A 21,847-nucleotide genomic window follows, 5' to 3' on the forward strand; every position below is an offset into this window, starting at 1 on the left:
CACAGTTGATCATCGCACAATATTTCTGTCACTGTATATAATGTTTTCCTGGTTCTGCTCACTTCACCTTGCATCAATTCAAACAAGTCTTTCCAAGATTTTCTGAAATCATCCTGTTTGTCATTTCTTATGGTGCAGTAGTTTTCCATTACAACCACATAACCAACCACAACCTATTCAGCCATTCCCCAATCAAAGGACATCCCTTTAGTTTCCATTTTTTTGCCACTACAAAAAGCACTGCTAAAAATATTTTTGCACAACGATGTCATTTTCTCTTATCTTTGATTTCATTGGGATACAGACCTAGTAGTAGTATTCCAGCTAGTTTATTTATAAGTTGACATGCATGGTGTTATTTAAGATAGGAAGGAAACGAACCATCAAACTCAAGCATGATTTCCACGTGTAGAGCCACAGATCAGAATAACAAGGTATTTAGCAAGATTTTCTTCCATATCCTGTCTTCTGCTTGAAATAGTGAAAATGGTTATGGCACTTGATTATGTTTACTTTAATCCTTAGGGTAATTTTGTCTGATACTCTCTTCACAGTTACCTCTAGCTAACATAATTTAAAAGTTGTCTTATAAAATAGAATCCACATTAACAAGACTGACCTGGTATGTCTTGGAAAACTCAATATTTATTATTTAGTATGTCTAATGTTTCCTTTGGGAAAGATTATGAGAAAATGCATACCATCCAGACCTATAACTTCTGGGCTCAGAATAGGGTAAGCATCACATACATATAGTTTATAAGCTGACTTTTGGATAGGATTAGTTTTCATGTGATATGATTACTGCCATATTAATTTCCAACTAAATATTTATGAGTTCCTCTCCCCCCAATCACCATTGCTCCCCATTTCCCTCCTAATGATACACTTACATCATGAGTGATTTAAAAGAGAAGCACAAGGATTATAAGACTAATGAAAAATAAAAAGAGAACGTTGCAGGTCCCAATACAGACTTCCTACCCAAACACCTCAGATTTGATCTAGTTTGATGACATCACTAGGACATCTTTCCATCTGTTTCCTAGATAAATGGCACTTTAGAACTATAACATGACACAGAATATTTGGCAGTACAGGGTCCTATTTGTAGTACCCTTTGGATTCCTATTCATTGTGTAGCTATAGATTTTAAACATTCAAAACCATAATGTAATAATAATTATAAAACAACAAGTATTCTATAAATATCATCTATATATATATATATGGAATTTATATGGTGCTTTAAGGTTTGCAAAATGTTTTCCATAGTTCCCATTTTATCCATCCCACAACCCTGCTAAGTAGCAGATGTTATTATTATCCGCATTTTACAATGAAGAAATTAAGACAAAAAGAGGTTAAGTAACTTGCCCATGGTCATCTAACTAATAATAGTTAATAATAATATAGCACTGTGCCTCAGGCATTGTGCTAAGGGTTTTAAAATTATGATCGCATTTGATCCTCATCAATCCTAGGAAATAGGTGATATTATTATCCCCATTTTACAGATGAGGAAAATGAGGCAAATGGGTCAAATGACTTGCCTTGAAGGTCTTCTTGACTCCAAGTCTGGTGCTCTATGCTTTGTACCACCCATCTGCCTCTCTCTCCCTTTTTTTTTTTTTTTTTAACTTTTCTTTACTCACTGCTTTACTTTATATCAGAACCAGCAAAAAATTCAGTGTGAAAAGAGTCACTCACCAGCTGAAAAAGCTTTGGTGCCCTGTAAATTTAGCTAATCAAATACCTATAAAGTAGTTGCAGAAAGTGTTGAAGTAGTCATACTTACTCATTCCCCCAGTCCAGGCGCACTGTGATATGTCTCTTGACTTCTCGCACCTGATCCTGAGTAAGGTGACCTGAGAGTAGCTGCCTCCGAAGGTCAATAAGTTCATTCATTACGTGACGTAATTTGTAGAAAAGATCTACTTTGTGTTTCTATAAGGGAATTTTTGATGTTTGGGATAAAAAAAGAGGAATAGGGATAGGGAGTGGAAGGAGACAAAAAGAGGAATCAAATTAAAAATACAAAATACAAAAAAAATACAAAATCATTTCTCTGACCCACAAAAGTAGTAATTCAAAGGATAAAATTGTTTATTTAGCCCTTCTCCACATGATCTTAAACAACTCTGTTAGTTCCTTATATTCAGAGGTCTCATAAACATATTTATAGGTTAAAATGTCACTAAAATGTGCCTACAAAATTAAAATAATGCAATTTTACAATGCATTTATTTCCTGATTGTTTAGTTAGTTCAGGCATTTATTTTTGTTTTATTTTCTATGACCCAATTTGGGCTCATTTTATTTTTAGACAAAATAAAATCATTAAAGTATAATAAAAAAGACACCCTACCTCCCCGCCCCCCCCCCCAATCCCAAAGATAGGAACCTCCAGCTTAGTTCCCTGAAAGCAACTCCTACATCTGCTGTAGTAAAGGCTTTTATAGCCATAGAAACCTTTTTTAAATTTAGAATCAATACTGTGTATTGGTTCTAAGGCAGAAGAGTGGTAAGGGCTAGGCAATTAGGGTTAAGTGACTTGCCCAGGGTCACAGAGCTAGGAAGTGTTTGAGGTCAAATTTGAACACAGGACATCCTATCTCTGGATCTGGCTCAGTATCCACTGAACCACTTAGTGTCTCACCTCCTCCTCCATCCACACCTTATCAAGTCTGTGGCTGAGAGTAGGTGGTCAATTTTAAGTGTCAGCAGGTGGGGGACGAGGGGTCACCAATCTAATTCACAAAGACCTATGTTCAACATTAAGTTTCAGACCATACCATTTAATTCAGTGTAAGTTTCCAAAACTCATCAAGCTTTCTAAATAGATTTTCTAATAAGTATTATTCTGAGCAGAGTTTTCAATCTCTTCCTCCTATGATCAGTTTCCTTCACTTTTATTCTTGATGACACTTTATAAGTTGCCACCTTCGTGAGAATAAAATTGAAACATTTTCATACACTTTATTATGAACATCTGTAATATTACCTTTTTAAAAATTTTAGTGCCCTCTCCTACCTGGAGAGAATTCCGAGAGGTATGAGAAACCGAGTAATAAATCAGGATTAAAAAAACCCACTGCAATCCTATATGCTTACAAACTAAATCTAGAAATTAGAGTGCTTCTCGTTAGTTTCTTCATTGGAGAGAAATACAGTTTTCTATGGTCACTAACACTAATAAACAAAAACTTGCATCTTAGTACTTCCTTGGCAAAGATTCTTGATGGGTATGCCTTATTCCAAAGAAAGAGGACAGGTAAAAGAGGAGTGTGGTGGAGAATCATTGTAGGTTAAGAAAGTATATTCTTGGGGCTGCTCAGGGGCTTAGTGGATAAAGGTTTAGAGATGGGAGATCTTAGTTTCAAATCTAACCGCAGACACTTCCTAGATGTGTGATCCTGGGCAAATCACTTTAAACCCCATTGCCTAGCCCTTACCATTCTTCTGCCTTGGAACTGATAGTGTCAATTCTGAGACAAAAGGGAAGGATTTTTAAAAAAAGAACTATACTCAAGGGAAATTTAGGAACTAGATGGAGGAAACATGATGGAAGGTATTTGAGAAAAGGTCAAGGAAGGAGGAAAGAGAAGTGATTTTGGTATTGCAATATACTACTGAACAACTGGGCAAAAAGAAAATAGATGAGGAGTTTGATAAACAGACTGTAAGATATAGTGGTTACACTATCTAGCTATCTGCTGGAGTTCTCTTCTTGTTAAATGCAGAATAGTTAATAACTTTTTGACTTGCTTAGTCATAATTTCATCCTTCAAAAGGTAGAAAACCCAATTAGGCGAAAATTGTATTCTAGATCCGATTCTCACTAACAGGAAGAAACTTGATTACTATAGTGGAAATGATGGGAAACCTTATGAGGCAAGAATGGAAGAGACCACTCTCTCTAATGGTTTGTGACAGAGAAGAAGAAATTGGGACCTTGTTTGACATGCAGTCCCAATTTTTGGAAAGCAAATTTCAAAAGATTCAGAGAAAAATAGGACTAAAAGAATGAAAAGCTTTCCATCATGTTTTCTCCTTCTGATTCTTGAATTTCTTCCTACGAATATATTTTCTTAATATATGAAGTTTCTCCACAAACCCCTCTTTTACCCATGCTCTTTCTTTGGTATACCCATCGAAAATCTCCACAAAGGAAGTTCTGAGATGGAAGTACAAAAGAAATAACTCCAAGTAAGAGAAAAATGGGATTTATCTGAAGAGCCTGATGTAGATACACAGAGAATTCATCGACAAAACAACTTAAATATTTTAAAAAAGAAATGTATCTCAGAATGTAGAAGCAAGGCTAGCTAACAGAATAAATATAAAAGTATGACATGGTCTTGTAAAAATAGCAAAAGGTGTGCTAAAAATTCAGAAAAAGCTGAGGTTGGTGAGGGAATCTCAGGGAAACAAAAAACTATATTTTAAATGACTAACAAGGAACAGATAGCTGAGATTTGGAAGGAAATAAGCAAAATAGTTCTTTGCTACACTTGATGTATTCGGATGACCCAGATCAACACCATGTTTAGGTACTGAAAGGAATAGCAGATGTGATTGCTGACCCCACTGACTATTTGAGTAACTGAGGAAAATGATACCAAGCGCAAAATGTTGTTAAGGGCCAACTCAAAAAAGAGAGTAGAATTTATAAGCTAGAGGCCAGCCAGTGAGCTGATTTAGACTCCTGGGAAAATTCTAGAATGGATGATTAAAGTGAAAAATTTTAAAAGGAAGGAAAAGATTACAAAAAGCTAGCATAGATTCATCAAGAACAGGTTGAGTTCTATCAGTACTGGATCTCAGAATGTACTACAAAGCAGTAATCATTAAAAATGATCTTGTACTGGTTAAAAAAGAGAGAAAGAGAAACAGAGGAATAGATTAGGTAAACAAAATACTAAAGCAAACATATACACACAATAGCATAGTGTCTGATAAACCAGAAGTCTGTAAGTACTGGGAAAAAGATTAAATTTTTGAAAAATTTCCTGGGAAAACTGGACAGCAGTATGGTAGTAATTAATTCTAGACTTCCACCTCTCATAATATACGAAGATGAGCTCCAAATGGATATATGACCTAGGTATAAAAGATCCCATTAAGGGCAGCTGGGTGGCTCAGTAGATGGAGAGCCAGGCCTAGAGATGGGAGGTCCTGGGTTCAAATGTGGCCCCAGACACTTCCTAGCTGTGTGACTCTGGGCAACTCACCTAATCCCCATTGCCTAGCCCTTCCTTACCATTCTTGAGTCTTAGATCCAATACACAGCATTGATTTTTAGACAGAAGGTAAGGGTTAAAAAAAAGATCCCATCATAAACAAATTAGAAGAGTGAGGAAGAAATGACCTCTCAGATCTATGAATGAGAAAAATTCATGACTAAATGAGTGACATGAAGGATCACAAGATGAAACAGACAATTCTGATAGCATAGAATTTTAAAGTTTTTGCAAAACAAATTCAAAGTAGTAAAAAGTTAGAAAGGAAACAAGTGGTTGTGAAAAATTCTTTGCAACAAATTTCTCTGATGAAGGTCTTACTTCCAAGATGTATAAGGATCTGATTTGAATTTACCAGATTGAGTCATTCTTGAATAGATCAATAGTCAAGGGATACGAACAAGCAGTTATTGAAGGAAAGGGTCAAAGGATCAATAATCATACGAAACATTCTTTAAGTTACTAAGAATAATAGAAATTCAAATTAAAGCAACTTTAAGTTTCCACCTCACACCTATGAAACTCATAAAGTTTACCAAAGAAGAAAATGACAAATGTTGGAGCACTGTTGGTGGAACTGTGAATTAGTTCAGGCATTCTGGAAAGCAATTTGGAACTGTGCTCAGAAAATTTCTAAACTGTATGCACCCTTTGACCCAGCCACCATACTTAGGCTTATTCCCTAAAGAAATCAAAGAGTGAGGAAAAGAATTTAGATGAAGAAAAATATTAAAGCAGCTCTTCATTGTAACCCCAAACTGGAAAATAAGAGGGTTGATGTTTTTGTTCAGTTGCATCTCACTTTTGGTGACTTCATTTGGGGTTTTCTTGGCAAAGATATTGGAGCAGTTTTCCATTTCCTTCACTAGCTCATTTTACAGATGAGGAAACTGAGGCAAATGGGCCTAAGTGCCCACAGTCACCCAGCCAGTAAATGTCTGAGGCCAGATTTGAACTCAAGAAGATTAGTCTTCCTGCCTCTATGTTTAGCACTCTTCCAGTATCCAAACAATTTGTGACAAACAGATTTAGTGGAATGTTATTATAAGGATTATAAAATGGATAACTGCAAAGGAAATGGTTAAGTGTTGTTTGAATTAATGCAGAGTGAAGTGAGCAGGACAAGAAGAACAGTTTATGTAATGATAACATAATAGAGAAAAACAATTTCGAAAGGCTAGAACTCTGATCAATGCAATAATAAATTCTGAGTCCAAGAGAATGGAGCTATAATATGCCACTTATATTTTGCCAAGAATGATGAACTTAAAATGCATAGAGACATATTTTTATACATGGCTAAGTGGGAATTTATTTTGCTTGACTACAAAGCTATATTTTGAAAGATTTGTATTCTTTGTTTTTAATTTGTTTAATGGAAGAAGTGTTAGTGGGAAAGATATATTAATTTAAAAAACTCATTACTTGAAAAAGAATAAAATCCAATTGAGATTTTCAAAATAAGATAATACAGAGCATAGATTTAAAAAAGAACATACTGAGAGTAGAAATTATTTCAGTCTTTTTATTTGAAATTCCAGCACTCAACACTGGGACATGATAGGTGCTTAATAAAGGTTTGTTGATTGAAACTCGATTTAACTTTATTTCCTTTTTTGATGGGACTATTAAACTAGTAGTTAAAGACTGTGGATGTAGTTTATCTATATTTTAGCAAAACGTTTGATAAAGTATCTCATTCTATGCCTGTGGAAAAAATGTAGAGATATGAACAAGATAGATTCTGAATTGGTTAGATGGCTAGACTTAAAGATTGGTTGTTGATAGTTAAACACCTGGATGGTAGAGGGTCATCAGGGAGAGTATCTTAGGGATTTATGTTTGGTTCAGTGATATTTAATATTTTTTTTAGTCACTTGGACAAAAGCAAAAAAAAAAAGGTATGCCTAAAGAGCACTGCTTTAGAGACAGCCACAGGCTTTAGAAATGGCCAAATAAACTCTGTCCCAGGGTTCAGTAGTTGGTGGTTGATGTTTTCTGAATATGGCTTTGGGACTTGTGAGAAAGAAGAAAGATTTTCCATTTTTCAGGCTCTGCAGCAATGAGAGTGGCAAGGCAAGGAGGGTCAAGTATATGCATTTGTTCCAAGGATGACTGCTCCTAGCCTACTGGGCTTCCTGCTTAATTAGGGGAGGAACATATGGAAGAAAAGACAGATCTGACCATCCTGGTTGGGAGCCGAAACATTTACACAGTATTTATTTAGATTGTTCATCTCACAATCAGTTTCCATACTGAATTATCGTTTATGTCTACATATCTGATCATAAATTTTTAAAAAACCTGGTGGCCAGAAGGATGCATTTTTTTTAAAACCCTTGTACTTCGGTGTATTGTCTCATAGGTGGAAGATTGGTAAGGGTGGGCAATGAGGGTCAAGTGACTTGCCCAGGGTCACACAGCTGGGAAGTGGCTGAGGCCGGGTTTGAACCTAGGACCTCCCGTCTCTAGGCCTGACTCTCACTCCACTGAGCTACCCAGCTGCCCTAGAAGGATGCATTTTTGAGTTATTCATAACACTTCAGATAGAGATTTGGGAAGAAGTTGTGACTCTTTTAGAGAAACAGGAGAGATTATTCCTTTCAGTGTAAGTTGAAATTCAGGGGAGGAATGGATATACATCCCATTTGGATTTTCTTTGAGCAAGAGTGATATATTTTAAGTAAAACCCAGAGGCAAATGAAAAATTTCCATATGTAAAGGAACTTATAAACATATGCTGCAACTTTTAGTGTTGTTTTTTAAATTATTTTTTCTTTCAATGAGTTCTAAAAAAGATTACTTTCACAGCATCTATACAAAGCTAAATTTTGATAATAAATTAAAATTACTCAACTAGATTCTCTCTCAGTATTATATTATGTAAAACTCCAGATATTTCAGAGGTGTGCTCTAAGAGTAAAGGAGAGGACCATCTAGATCAGGAATTCCCAACCATTTTCAGTCTTTCTATCCTTCGGTGTTCAATGTTGCTGTTGCTATACTACCCATTCAAAATGAAAAGAAATAAATCATATTTTACCAATAATATCAATACAAGAAGTAAAACTAAGCGGAGTTTGTCCAATCATTCTGGAAAGCAATTTGGAACCATGCTCAATAAGTTACTAAACTATGCATACCCTTTGACCCAGTGATACCACCTATGAGCCTACACTCCCTATTGATCAAATAAAGAGGAAATGGATTCATACATACAAAAATATAACATCCCTTTTTGTGGTGAGAAAGAACTGGAAACTAAGGGGGTACTCATCAACTGGGAAATGGCTGAACATATTATGACATGTTAAAATATCAGAATACTATTTTGCTGTAAGAACTTACAAAAGGGACAGTCTCAGAGAAATGAGGGAAGATCTGCATACATTGATGCAGAGTAAAGTGAACAAAACCTGGAGAATAATTTATATGTAAAAGAAACGCTGTAAAGACACTTGAAAGGAAACTTGAAAGACTTAACTCTGAAAAGAGCAATGCTCAGCCATGTTACTTGCCTTTTGGCAGAGAGAGAAAGGACTCAAACTGCAAAAATAAAAAGTTTTAGACATGGCCAAAAGTTTTTTGCTTTGAAAACATATATTTAATTCAAAGATTTTATCTGTTTTTCTCCCTTAAAGGGGGATGGAAGTGAGAGAAAATAAACCTTTGTTAAATAAAAAAATGGTCATAAGGTTGTTAAATGTTTATCAGAACATAGCCAGATAAATTAGAGTCTTGATTATCTTGCTTGTAAACCAATCGTTTTATTGAAAGAAAAACTTACATATGAAACTCCAGTTTGTTTTTGCTTTGGATTTGGTTGAGAACAGAACTGAATTATAGAGACAATTTCTTATAAATAAAATTAAATTTAGCCTTGTAAGAATGTTTAATAAGAATGAAATCTGCTTCTCCAGGCTGCAAATTTTGTAACTTCATAGATTGGAAATCAATTCAGTTTCTGGTTATTGAAGAGATTAGTTTGTCCCTTCACTCAATCATTGTTGTTGATTTTTTCTAGGTCAATATAAAAAGGACCAAAAATTATTCATTTTGTTTTAGACAGTAGAAATTAGTCTTTCAACTATCTCTTCCAATTTTTCAGATCCACTTTTCAGATCCCATCTTTTCTCATTTCAGCCTAGCCTCCTCCCTATTTCTCTTCAATCCACAAATCTTTTCTCTACTATTACTACTATTTTGGAAATGTTTCAGTAGGATAACATAGTTACTGACTAAATATTCTGAACTTCTCATTAGAACCCAAGATCTAGATTTAAGGCAGTATTGTTAAAATAATCACTCAAATCTATTTTAATCTATGCCTCATCAAAGAATACCTTTTACTACATTCCCAGGAAAGGAATGATAGCCTCTGCTTAAGAGAGAGTCCTTGAATCCAGTTCAATCCAACAAGGATTTATTAAATTTCTCTTATGTGTCAGGTGTTGAATATTCAAAGACAAAGTAAATGACAATGCTTGTCTTAAAAGAGCTTATAATTCTTTTTTTGAAGTTCATTTATGTGAATATTATACATGCATATACAAATACATATATATGTGTGTATATATATTCAAATGCAAAAGAAAAGCAAAACATAGCCTTTATGACACATGTTGAATTGAGATAGCAAGTCCATGTATATGACAAATATGTATATGGTGCATTCCCACTAGGCTCAGTTCAGCTAGGGGGAGTTTTCTGAATTCTTGAAGAGCTTATAATTCTAATTCAATATTTAACTGATAGTTTGATGAGGAAGAGTATACTCTCATCTCAGGATGGGAGTCAGGAAAGGCTCCTCTAAGAGGGAACACACAAGTCTTGAACAAAACCAGTGTTCCAAGTAGAAGAGAGAAGGAAGTATATTCTAGGCATGGGAAGGAAGCTTGGAACAAGGGATAAAGGTGAGAGATGGATGAGGACCTTTTGGGAACATGGAATCAATCTAAAGTTTCCATATTTAACAGTCTAAACTGATTTGATAGTTCATTTGATAGGAAGACTTAGGATCATAGTCTTTAAGAAGAAAAGAATATATTTTATAAAAGAATAAATATTATTATTTAATGAAATACCATTTTATACATATGAATGTATAAAAGAATACATTATGTAAGATTTAATTCCATTCTTTGAAATGAACAGATTTATGATATCATTTGGATGTTGTTGTTGTCCAGTTGTGTCCGACCCTTCGTGATCTCATTTGGGTTTTCTTTTTGGCAAAGACAAAGGAGTGGTTTGCCATTTCTTTCTCCAGTTCATTTTACAGATAAAGAAATTAATGCGAATGGGGTTAAGTGACTTGCTCAGGCTGGACTGGAATTCGTCTTCCTGACTTCAAGTCTGGTGCTCTAATCCACTGTGCCAACGAGCTGCCTTTATGTCTGGATAGCTTTCCTTAAAAAAGCAAACTGCACTATTTACTCTAATTCCACATTGTTTTTTTTAGTCTCAAAAGGGAGAGATACCTCCTTATGATGCATTCATTTATTCATTTATTTATTTTTTTAATTAAAATATTCTTTTTATTTTTTAGAAAAATTTTCCATGGTTACATGATTCATGTTCTTACTTTCCCCTTCACCCTCTTCACCAACCCCAGTAGCTGACACGCATTTCCACTGGTTTTAACATGTGTCATCAATCAAGACCTATTTCCATATTACTGATAGTTGCATTGGGGTGGTCGTTTCGAGTCTGCATCCCCAATCATGTCCGCCTCAACCCATGTGTTCAAGCAGTTGTTTTTCTTATGTTTCCACTCCTGCAGTCCTTGCTCTGAATGTGGGTAGCATCTTTACCATAAATCCCTCAGAATTGTCCTGTGTCATTTGATTGCTGCTGGTACAGAAGTCCATTACTTTTTTTTTTTAACCCTTAACTTCTGTGTATTGGCTCATAGGTGGAAGAGTGGTAAGGGTGAGCAATGGGGGTCTAGTGACTTGCCCAGGGTCTCACAGCTGGGAAGTGTCTGAGGCCAGCTTTGAACCTAGGACCTCCCTTCTCTAGGCCTGGTTCTCAATCCACTGAGCTACCCAGCTGCCCCCTATTACTTTCTATTTTACCAGTGTATCAGCCTCTGTGTACAATGTTCTTCTGGCTCTGCTCCTTTCACTCTGCATCAGTTCCTGGAGGTCTTTCCAGTTCACATGGAATTCCTCCAGTTTATTATTCCTTTGAGCACAATAGTATTCCATCACCCGCATATACCACAATTTGTTCAGCCATTCCCCAACTGAAGGGCATCCCCTCGTTTTCCAGTTTTTTGCTACCACAAAAAGCGTGGCTATAATTATTTTTGTACAAATCTGTTTATCTATGATCTCTTTGGGGGTACAAACCCAACAATGGTATGGCTGGATCAAAGGGCAGGCATTCTTTTATAGCCCTTTGAGCATAGTTCCAAATTGCCAGCCAGAATGGCTGGATTATTTCACAACTCCACCAGCAATGCATTAATGTCCCAATTTTGCCACATCCCCTCCAACATTCATTACTCTCCCCTTCTTTCATTTTAGCCAATCTGCTAGGTGTGAGGTGATACCTCAGAGTTGTTTTGATTTGCATTTCTCTAATTATTAGAGATTTAGAGCACCTTCTCATATGCTTATTGATACTTTTGATTTCTTTATCTGACAATTGCCTATTCATGTCCCTTGCCCATTTATCAATTGGGGAATGGCTTGATTTTTTGTCAGATTGATTGTGGGCAACAGCTTGAAGACATGACTTATGGAAAGACATATAAGTGTTTTCTTTAGTCAGTCAATTCCCATCATGCAAATGAATAGTTCACTCCTGCAGAGAAGCTTGTTCACCATAGAATAAGGAGAACAACACTAACTAGGTTTTTATTCACATTCATTTCTTGCCATTACAGTCTAACATTTAATTGGCTGCAGCTACTCAAATATAACATGAAATCAGATTATGAAAACAAAGAAGCTTTTAACCCAACTTACTCAATAATGTGCTTGGCATCCCTAAAAGTTCTATATTCAAATACATGTCAAGAATGCCCACAGAATTTTAGAATGAACGTGGATGACAATCACCAGAAATGACAGATTTAGACTTATTAGAATACATCCAGGTCTCTTTAATGAAGCAAAAGTGCCAAGTAGAATTTGCATCATCTGTCAAAGAATTCCTGCTGCAAAATCTGAGCTTTAATGCTTCAGAATTTGGAGGTGTTTTTTTAATTAAACCAGGTAGAGCCCAGAGTGGGAGAGTGGTTCTATTGCCATGGAGCACAATGGCCACCATGGTTCTTCCTAATCAGCCCTTTTGGTAGGAGTGGCACCTCTTTCATGTAAGCAATACCTGATCCTTTAAAGATATAGGGAGGCCAGTTTGCTTTCTTGTTTCCTTGAAGTATTAAAAAAACAACCAAGGTTAAAAAATATTAAATTAAAAATTAACCCTTAATTAAAAAAATAACCCTTACCTTCTATTTGTCAATCCTAAGGCAGAAGAGGGGTAAGGGCTAGGTAATGGGTGTTAAGCTACTTGTCCAGGGTCACAAAGCTAGGCAGTATCTAAGGTCATATTTGAACCTAGAACATCCTGTCTCCAGGTCTGGCACTCTATCCACTGAGCCACCTAGCTGCCCCTCAGGAGGAAATAGAGTCAAAGTTTCACCTTGTTCCTTTCATTGCCTTCAAAGGAATGTTTTTTGCTTTTTGCTGTGCTGATTCTTCAGGAAGGGATAAGTAATGTTCTTTTAATCATGCATCCTTTTAATAGATTCTTGTTACTTTTTCTTAGAAAAATTGGCCTCTTGGAGCTTACAGTCTAATGTCTATACCAGGCCATAGAAGCCCAGGCTATTTACAGTTATGTGAAAAAAGTCTTCAAATCTCTAATAATTAGAGAAATGAAAATTAATGAAATTCTGAAGTTCAGCAAAGATGACAATAATGGAAAATGATAACTGCTGGTAGAGTTGTGAGAAAACAGGCAACTTGTCACATTGTTGGTAGACCTCTGAATGGTATAACCATACTATTATGAAATTTGAAATTATACACAAAAGTTTCCAAACCGTATGTACCCTTTGACCCAGATATACCATTGCTAAGCTTATGGTCAAAAGAGATAAAGGCAAGAGGAAAAGGATCTTCATGTACAAAAACATTTAGCACCTCTTTTTTGTGGTAGCAAAAAAACCATACCAGAAACTAAGAGCATGACCATCAAAAGAAGAATGGCTAAATTAATTCGTGTATATGATTGTGATGTAACAATACTGTGCTATTAGCAAAAAGATGATTTTTTAAAAACTTAGAAAACCAACATGATCAAATGAAGAATGAATAAGCAGTCAGGAGAACAATTCATATTCTAGCATTGATAATATAAAAATGAATAAATTTGAAGATTTTTAGAAACTGATGAATGAAATAAGCAGAACTAGGAAAAGAATTTATACAAATACAAACACAGTGTAAAGACAAGAAACATTGAAAATCATAAGGATTAGATATTGTACAATGACCACTTATGATTCTAGAAGACTGATAATGAAACATGCTATCAATTACAGAGTACAAAACAAATTTAGGTTGTAGAATGAGACAAATATTTTCTGTGTAGAGGATATTTGTTTTGTTTGACTAGGCATATTTGTTATAATAATTTCTTTTCATTTCAATGTTTGGGGCAGAATAAAAAGAAAAGAGATTTTTGTTATTTTTTTAGAAGGGGAATATTACAGATCTAAAACGTTTCATGTACTTTTGGATGAAGTCATTGTATTATTAGTTTTAATTAATTATTTTACTTCATTATAACAGATTTCTCATGAAGTGGAGTAATCTGTAAATGTTTGCAATGTAAAAACAAAATATACAAATGAAACCTAAAAAAGAAACAGTGAGGACAGAGGAGATATTACATATATATCATTAATCCAACACTTAGGGCAACATCTAAGCTGATGGACTTGGTTGTTTTAAAGTATTTTAAGAAACATTCTTGGTGATATATTGTGTTGAGTTGAATCTGACTGTTATTTTTGCAGAAATAACGGAAAAATCATCAAATACTTTTGAATAACAAAGTTTCTTTTGAGGATTTGTGCTTGTAGTGATATACATACATATATACACAATTAGCTTTCTCAGGCTTTAATTTATCACCACCCTGACCCCTTCTGTATCATGTTCATGGACAATATTAGTCATAAAGGATAGGTTCTCATAAGAAAGGGAAAACAAAATAGAATCTAGAACCAATAACATGAACAGAATGGAATTTGAGTAAGTAGACTTTAAATGAAAGGGGAAACCATTAGAAATACATCTCATAAACTAGCTTTTCAAGTTTGATTAGGTTTCTAAACTAGCATTTTGCATGTATAGAATTGATTCATCTGAAATACAACTTAATTATAAAAATATAATTAAACCTTTAGGAGTAAGAATAAAAATTTTGTAAAGGGAAAAATTTGTAGGATTGAAAAAAACATAGCCACTTCAGTGGTAGAGCAGTGAAATGGTCCAATCATTGTAGGAAGCAATATGGAATTATGTAAACAAAGAGGTTAACATATCTATGTCCTTTGATCCAGAGATTCTACTGCTATATGTGTACCCCAGTAAGTCAATGACCAAAAGAAAGTTTCTATATATCCAAAATTATTTATAGTAGCTTTTTTGGGGCCACAAATAACTGGAAGCAAAGTAAATGATCAATGATTGAGGAATGGCTAAATAGATATTGGTATATCAATATAAGTAACCATTACCATGCTATTAGAAAGGCTGAATATGATGACTACCAAGAACCATGGAAATATATATTAAATGACACAAAATGAAATAAGAAAAATGCAGAATAATAACACATATTATTATAATAATGTATATGGAAAGAGGAACAATAAAACAATAAAAAATGAATGTTCAGAGATTCTAATGATGAAATTTGGCCTCAAAGAAGAGGTGAGAGGAAAACAGCTTGATATGCCATTTTTGCCAGGGCTGTAGGATTATGGATATGGAACACTGCATATATTGGACTTTTTGATATATTGGTAATTTTTTATGACTAGATAATATTCCATTAAACTGATAAGCACTAATTTGTTCATCCATTTCCAAACTGATAGCCATCCTTAATTTCCAGTTCCTTGCCATGACAAAAAGAGCTTCTGAAAACTGTATGTTTTATGGGTCCTTTTTCTCTGACTTTGGTCTTTTGGGAATATAAGTCTCTTAGTGGTATATTTCTAGGTCAAAGGGTATGTACAACTGAATAACTTCTTGATCATAGTTCCAAATTGCTTTCTAGAATAGCTGGACCATTCACAGATTGACCAATACTTGTTTTCTTGTAGCCTTTGAAAATTTGCTGCCCTCTTTTTTCATACACTTTGCCAGTTTGATTGGTGTGAAGTATAAACTCAGAACTGCTTTAATTGCATTCCTCTAATTATTACTGATTTGGAGCATTTTTTAATATGACTATTGAAAGTTTGATTTTTTTCTTCTGAAAACTGCCTTTTCATAATTTTTATCAATTGATGAATGGTTTTTAAAAAAACAAACTTAAATCAGTTATTTATACATTTTGGAGATGAGTCTCATCAGAGAAATGGGTGACCGAATTTTTTTTTTCTTCAATATGTTTCCTTTCTAATTTTAGGTGCATTGTCTTAGTGATGGGAAAAAATCCTTCAATTTTATGTCATTAGAATTGCCCGTTTCATCTTAAAGTAGTCCTCTCTAACTCTTATTTGGTCATTAACACTCCCTCTATTCATAGGTATGATGAATTTATAATGTTCTAATTTATTTGTGATAATACACTTCATATATTAATTTGGAACTTTTCTTGGTATAGAGTGTGAGTTTCTAGGCCAACCCTAGTTTCTGCCAGATTGCTTTCCAATTTATCCAGCTATTTTAGGCAAATAGTGAGTTTTTACCTCAATTGTTAGAGTTTGTAAGTTTATAGAAAACAAAGATACTGTACTCATTTGTTTTATTTGTTGTGTATACCAGTGGTGTCAAATTCATAGAAATAGGTTCCTGTGGTCACACAATGACTTAAAAACCACAAGTTAATAGTATCTATGTGTTACTAATAATTAATATTTTATGTTAATATTAATTATTACCATTGTTGGCTAATATTATCTATGTTGCTATGGTATGGAACAAAGATTTATTTAGATAGTATTGCCATTTTTATTATATTGGCTTGGTGATGAACAATTAATATTTCTCCAGGTTCACATATTTATCTTTATTTGTATAAAGAATGTTTTATAGTTGTGATAAAATAGTTTCTGTATGTGTCTTGATACATAGACTCCCAAGCATTCTATACATTCTTTAATTATTTTAAATGGAATTTCCATTTTTGTCTCCAGGGTTTTGTTGATAATATAAAGAAATGCTGATAGCTTAAGGGGAATTGATTGTTATTTAAATATTTGACAGAATTGGCTTGTAAATTAATCTGGCTGTGCATTTTTCTGTTTGAGAGTTCATTTATGGTTTATTCAATTGCCTTTTCTGAGATAAGGTTAATTCCCCTTTTTGCTGCTCTATTAACTTGGTCATTTTATATTTTTGTAAATATTCATTCATTCCTTTTTGTTTGTCAGTTTTATTGGCATATAATTGGTTGAAACCATTTCTAATTATTTCTTCATTAGTTGTGAATTCATCTTTTAATACTTTTTAGTTAGTAATTTGGTTTTCTTCTTTCTTTTTAAAAATGAAATTAGCTATTAGTTTAAATACTTTATTGGGCTTTTCAAAAACCAGCTCCATCTGCATTCAGACTCCATCAGTTTTTTATATGGCAGTGGATAGTCTTTATTTATGAGTCCCTTGGAGTGATCCTGGATCATTGCATTGCTGCTAATATATAAGTTATTCACAGTTGTTCATCACACATTATTGTTTCTACTATGTACAATGTTCTTCTGGTTCTACTCACTTCACTTTCTATCACTTTATGTAAGTCTTTTTCCAGGTTTTGTTTTTTTTTTTTGTGATCATCCCATTTGTCATTTCTTATGGCACAACTGTTTTCCATTACAACTATACCACAACTTGTTCAGTCATTCCCCAATTGATGGACAATCCTTCAGTTTTCAAATTTTTTTGCCATCACAAAAAGCTGCTAAAATAGTTTTGTACAAGTAGGTCCTTTCCCCCATCTTTGATCTCTTTAGGATACAGACTTAACAGTGAAATTGCTGGGTCAAAGAGTATGCAGTTTATGGTCCTTTAAGCGCAATTTCAAATTGCTCTCCAGAATGATTGTATCAGTTCCCAGTTCCACTAACAGGGTATTAGTGTCCGAATTTTCCCACATCCCCTTCAACATTTATCATTTTGGGGGGCCACATTAGCAAGTCTGATAGAGATGAGATAGTATTTCAAAACTGTTTTAATTTGCATTTCTCTAATTAATGTTGATTTGGACCAATTTTTCATGACTAAAATTAGTTTTATTTTTAAGTTCTTCATTTGAAAACTGTCTGTTCATATGCTTTGACCATTTGTCAATTGTAGAATGCCTTGTATTCTTACGAATTTGCCTCAGTTCTCTATGTACTTGAGTAATTGAGCCTTTGTCAGAGACACCTCCTGTAAAATTTTTTTCTGTAGTTTGTTTCCTTTCAAATCTTAGTTCTGCAAACTCTCTTAAATTTAATATAGTCAAAGTTATCTATTTTACAGTTCATATTGTCCTCTACATCTTGCTTGGTCATAAAGTCCTCCCTTATCCATGGGAGTATGACTGGTAAACTATTTATGCTCCTCTAATTTTTTTTCTCTTTTTTTTTAAACCCTTAACTTCTGTGTATTGGCTCCTTGGTGGAAGAGTGGTAAGGGTGGGCAATGGGGGTCAAGTGACTTGCCCAGGGTCACACAGCTGGGAAGTGTCTGAGGCCAGATTTGAACATAGGACCTCCTATCTCTAGGCCTGACTCTCAATCCACTGAGCTTCCCAGCTGCCCCCTCTAATTTTTTTTATTAGACATTTATTAATATTCGTTTTTAATCTGTTTACATACTTTATGCCTCTACTTTCCCCTTCACCTCCCACTCTCCACCCACCCATGGCCAACGCACATTTCCACTGGTTGTAACATGTGTCCTTGTTCAGGGTCTATTTCCCATTCATGTCCACCTCAGCCCATGCATTCAAGCAATTGTTTATCTTATATGTTTCCTCTCCTGCAGTCCTTCCTCTGAGTGTGGGTAGCATCTTTACCATAAATCCCTCAGAGCTGTCTTGTGTCATTGCATTGCTGCTGGTACAGGAGCCCATTACATTTGATTTTACCACAGTATATCAGTCTCTGTGTACAATGTTCTTCTGGCTCTGCTCCTTTCGCTCTGCATCAGTTCCCGGAGGTCTCTCCAGTTTGCCTGGAACTCCTCCAGTTTATTATTCCTTTTAGCACAATAGTATTCCATCACCCGCATATACCACAATTTGTTCAGCCATTCCCCAATTGAAGGACATCCCCTCATTTTCCAGTTTGTTGGCCAGAGTGGCCGGATTATTTCACAACTCCACCAGCAATGTATCAGTCCCAATTTTGCCACATCCCCTCCAACATTCATTACTCTCCCCTTCTTTCATTTTAGCCAATCTGCTAGGTGTGAGGTGATACCTCAGAGTTGTTTTGATTTGCATTTCTCTAATTATTAGAGATTTAGAACACTTTCTCATGTGCTTTTTGATACTTTTGATTTCTTTATCTGAAAATTGCCTATTCATGTCTCTTGCCCATTTATCAATTGGGGAATGGCTTGATTTTTTATACAATTGCTTTAACTCCTTGTATATTTGAGTGATTAGACCCCTGTCAGAGTTTTTCGTTATAAAGATTTTTTCCCAATTTGTTGTTTCCCTTCTGATTTTGACTACATTGTTTTTGTTTGTACAAAAGCTTTTTAGCTTAATATAATCAAAACCATTAAATTTACATTTTGTAATTTTCTCTAACTCTTGCTTGGTTTTAAAATCTTTCCTTTCCCAGAGATCTGACAAGTATACTATTCTGTGTTCCCTTAACTTATTTATAGTTTCCCTCTTTATATTCAAGTCATTCACCCATTCTGAATTTATGTTGGTGTAGGGTGTGAGATGTTGATCTAAACCTAATCTCTCCCATATTGTTTTCCAAATTTCCCAGCAGTTTTTGTCAAATAGTGGATTCATGTCCCAAAAGTTGGGCTCTTTGGGTTTATCATACACTGTCTTGCTGACATCATTAACCCCAAGTCTATTCCACTGATCCTCCCTTCTATCTCTTAGCCAGTACCATATTGATTTAATGACTGCTGCTTTATAGTATAGTTTGATATCTGGTACTGCTAGGCCCCCTTCCTTCACATTTTTTTTCATTATTTCCTTTGATATTCTTGATCTTTTGTTATTCCAAATGAAATTTGTTATAGTTTTTCCTAATTCAGTAAAGAAGTTTTTTGGTAATTTGATAGGTATGGCACTAAATAGGTAAATTAATTTGGGTTGGATGTTCATTTTTATTATGTTAGCTCGTCCTCCCCATGAACAGTTAATGGCTTTCCAATTGTTGAGGTCCAGTTTTATTTGTTTGGAAAGTGTTTTGTAGATGTTTTCGTATAATAGCTGTGTTTGTTTTGTTAGATTGATTCCCAAGTATTTTATATTGTCTAGGGTGATTTTAAATGGTGTTTCTCTTTCTACCTCTTGCTGTTCTAATGTGTTGGAAATGTATAGAAATGCTGATGATCTATGTGTATTTATTTTGTATCCTGCAACTTTGCTAAAGTTGTTGATTATTTCTACCAGCCTCTTAGTTGATTCTCTAGGATTTTTTAAGTATACCATCATATCATCTGCAAAGAGTGATAGCTTAGTCTCCTCATTGCCTATTTTGATACCTTCAATTTCTTTTTCTTCTCTAATTGCTATTGCTAGTGTTTCTATTACTATGTTGAATAATAAGAGGTGATAATGGGCATCCTTGTTTCACTCCTGATCTTATTGGGAAGGCTTCTAATTTATCCTCATTGCATATAATGCTTGTTGATGGTTTTAGGTATATATTGTTTATTATTTTTAGGAAGGGTCCTTCTATTCCTATACTTTTCAATGTTTTCAATAGGAATGGATGCTGTATTTTGTCAAAGGCTTTTTCAGCATCTATTGAGATAATCATGTGATTTTTGTTTGTTAGACTGTTGATATGGTCAATTATATGGATGGTTTTCCTAATGTTGAACCATCCTTGCATTCCTGGTATAAATCCCACCTGATCATGGTGGATGACCTTCTTAATTACTTGCTGGAGTCTCTTTGCTAATATTCTATTTAAGATTTTTGCATCTATGTTCATTAGGAAGATTGGTCTATAGTTTTCTTTCTCTGTTTTTGGTCTACCTGGCTTTGGAATCAGTACCATATTTGTGTTATAAAAGGAATTTGGTAGGACTCCTTCTTTGCTTATCATATCAAATAATTTGTATAGTATTGGGATTAGTTGCTCTTTGAATGTCTGATAGAATTCACTTGTGAATCCATCAGGTCCTGGTGATTTTTTCTTAGGGAGTTCTTTAATGGCTTGTTCAATTTCTATTTCTGATATGGGATTATTTAGGTATTCTATTTCTTCTGCTGTTAATCTAGGCAATTTATATTTTTGTAAATATTCATCCATATCTCCTAAATTGTTATATTTGTTGCCATATAATTGGGTGAAATAGTTTTTAATGATTGCCTTAATTTCCCCTTCATTAGAGGTGAGGTCTCCCTTTTCATCTCTAATACTGTCAATTTGGTTTTCTTCTTTCCTTTTTCTTATTAGATTGACTAGTACTTTGTCTATTTTATCTGTTTTTTCAAAATACCAGCTTCTAGTCTTATTTATTAATTCAATAGTTCTTTTACTTTTAATTTTATTAATTTCTCCCTTAATTTTTAGTATTTCTAATTTAGTTTTCATCTGGGGTTTTTTTATTTGTTCGCTTTCTAATTTTTTGAGTTGCATGCCCAATTCATTAATCTCTGCCCTCCTTAATTTGTTAATATATGCACTCAAGGATATAAATTTCCCCCTGAGTACTGCCTTGGCTGCATCCCACAGAGTTTGGTAGGATGTCTCATCATTGTCATTCTCTTCAATGAAATTGTTGATTGTTTCTATGATTTCTTCTTTGACAATTTGGTTTTGGAGAATCATATTGTTTAATTTCCAATTGGTTTTTGACTTGCCTGTCCAGGTGCCCTTACTGATTATTATTTTTATTGCATTATGATCTGAGAAGGTTACATTTATTATATCTGCTCTTTTGCATTTGGTTGCCATGATTCTATGCCCTATTACATGGTCAATCTTTGTAAATGTACCATGTGCAGCTGAAAAGAAGGTGTATTCCTTTTTGTCCCTATTTATTTTTCTCTACATATCAATTAAATCTAATTTTTCTAGGACTTCATTCATCTCTCTTACCTCTTTCTTATTTATTTTTTGGTTTGATTTATCTAGATCTGAAAGAGGAATATTTAGATCTCCCACTATTATGGTTTTACTATCTATTTCCTTCTTGAGCTCTGCCAGTTTCTCCTTTATG

At 34.4% G+C, this 21,847-nt stretch overlaps 1 protein-coding gene across 1 annotated transcript in view; it reads right to left on the minus strand.

Moving 5' to 3' along the window:
• The window catches only part of DOCK3 (dedicator of cytokinesis 3), a 454,921-nt gene that overhangs the window by 231,643 nt on the left and 201,431 nt on the right, over positions 1 to 21,847 (minus strand). The window contains exon 6 of the mRNA XM_044676700.1: positions 1,799 to 1,947. Within this exon, the coding sequence (XP_044532635.1) occupies positions 1,799 to 1,947 (149 nt within the window). The remainder of the gene's footprint in view (positions 1 to 1,798; positions 1,948 to 21,847) is intronic.

The sequence above is a fragment of the Gracilinanus agilis genome, chromosome 1, assembly GCF_016433145.1.
Source record: "Gracilinanus agilis isolate LMUSP501 chromosome 1, AgileGrace, whole genome shotgun sequence".
Classification (NCBI taxonomy): Eukaryota; Metazoa; Chordata; class Mammalia; order Didelphimorphia; family Didelphidae; genus Gracilinanus; species Gracilinanus agilis.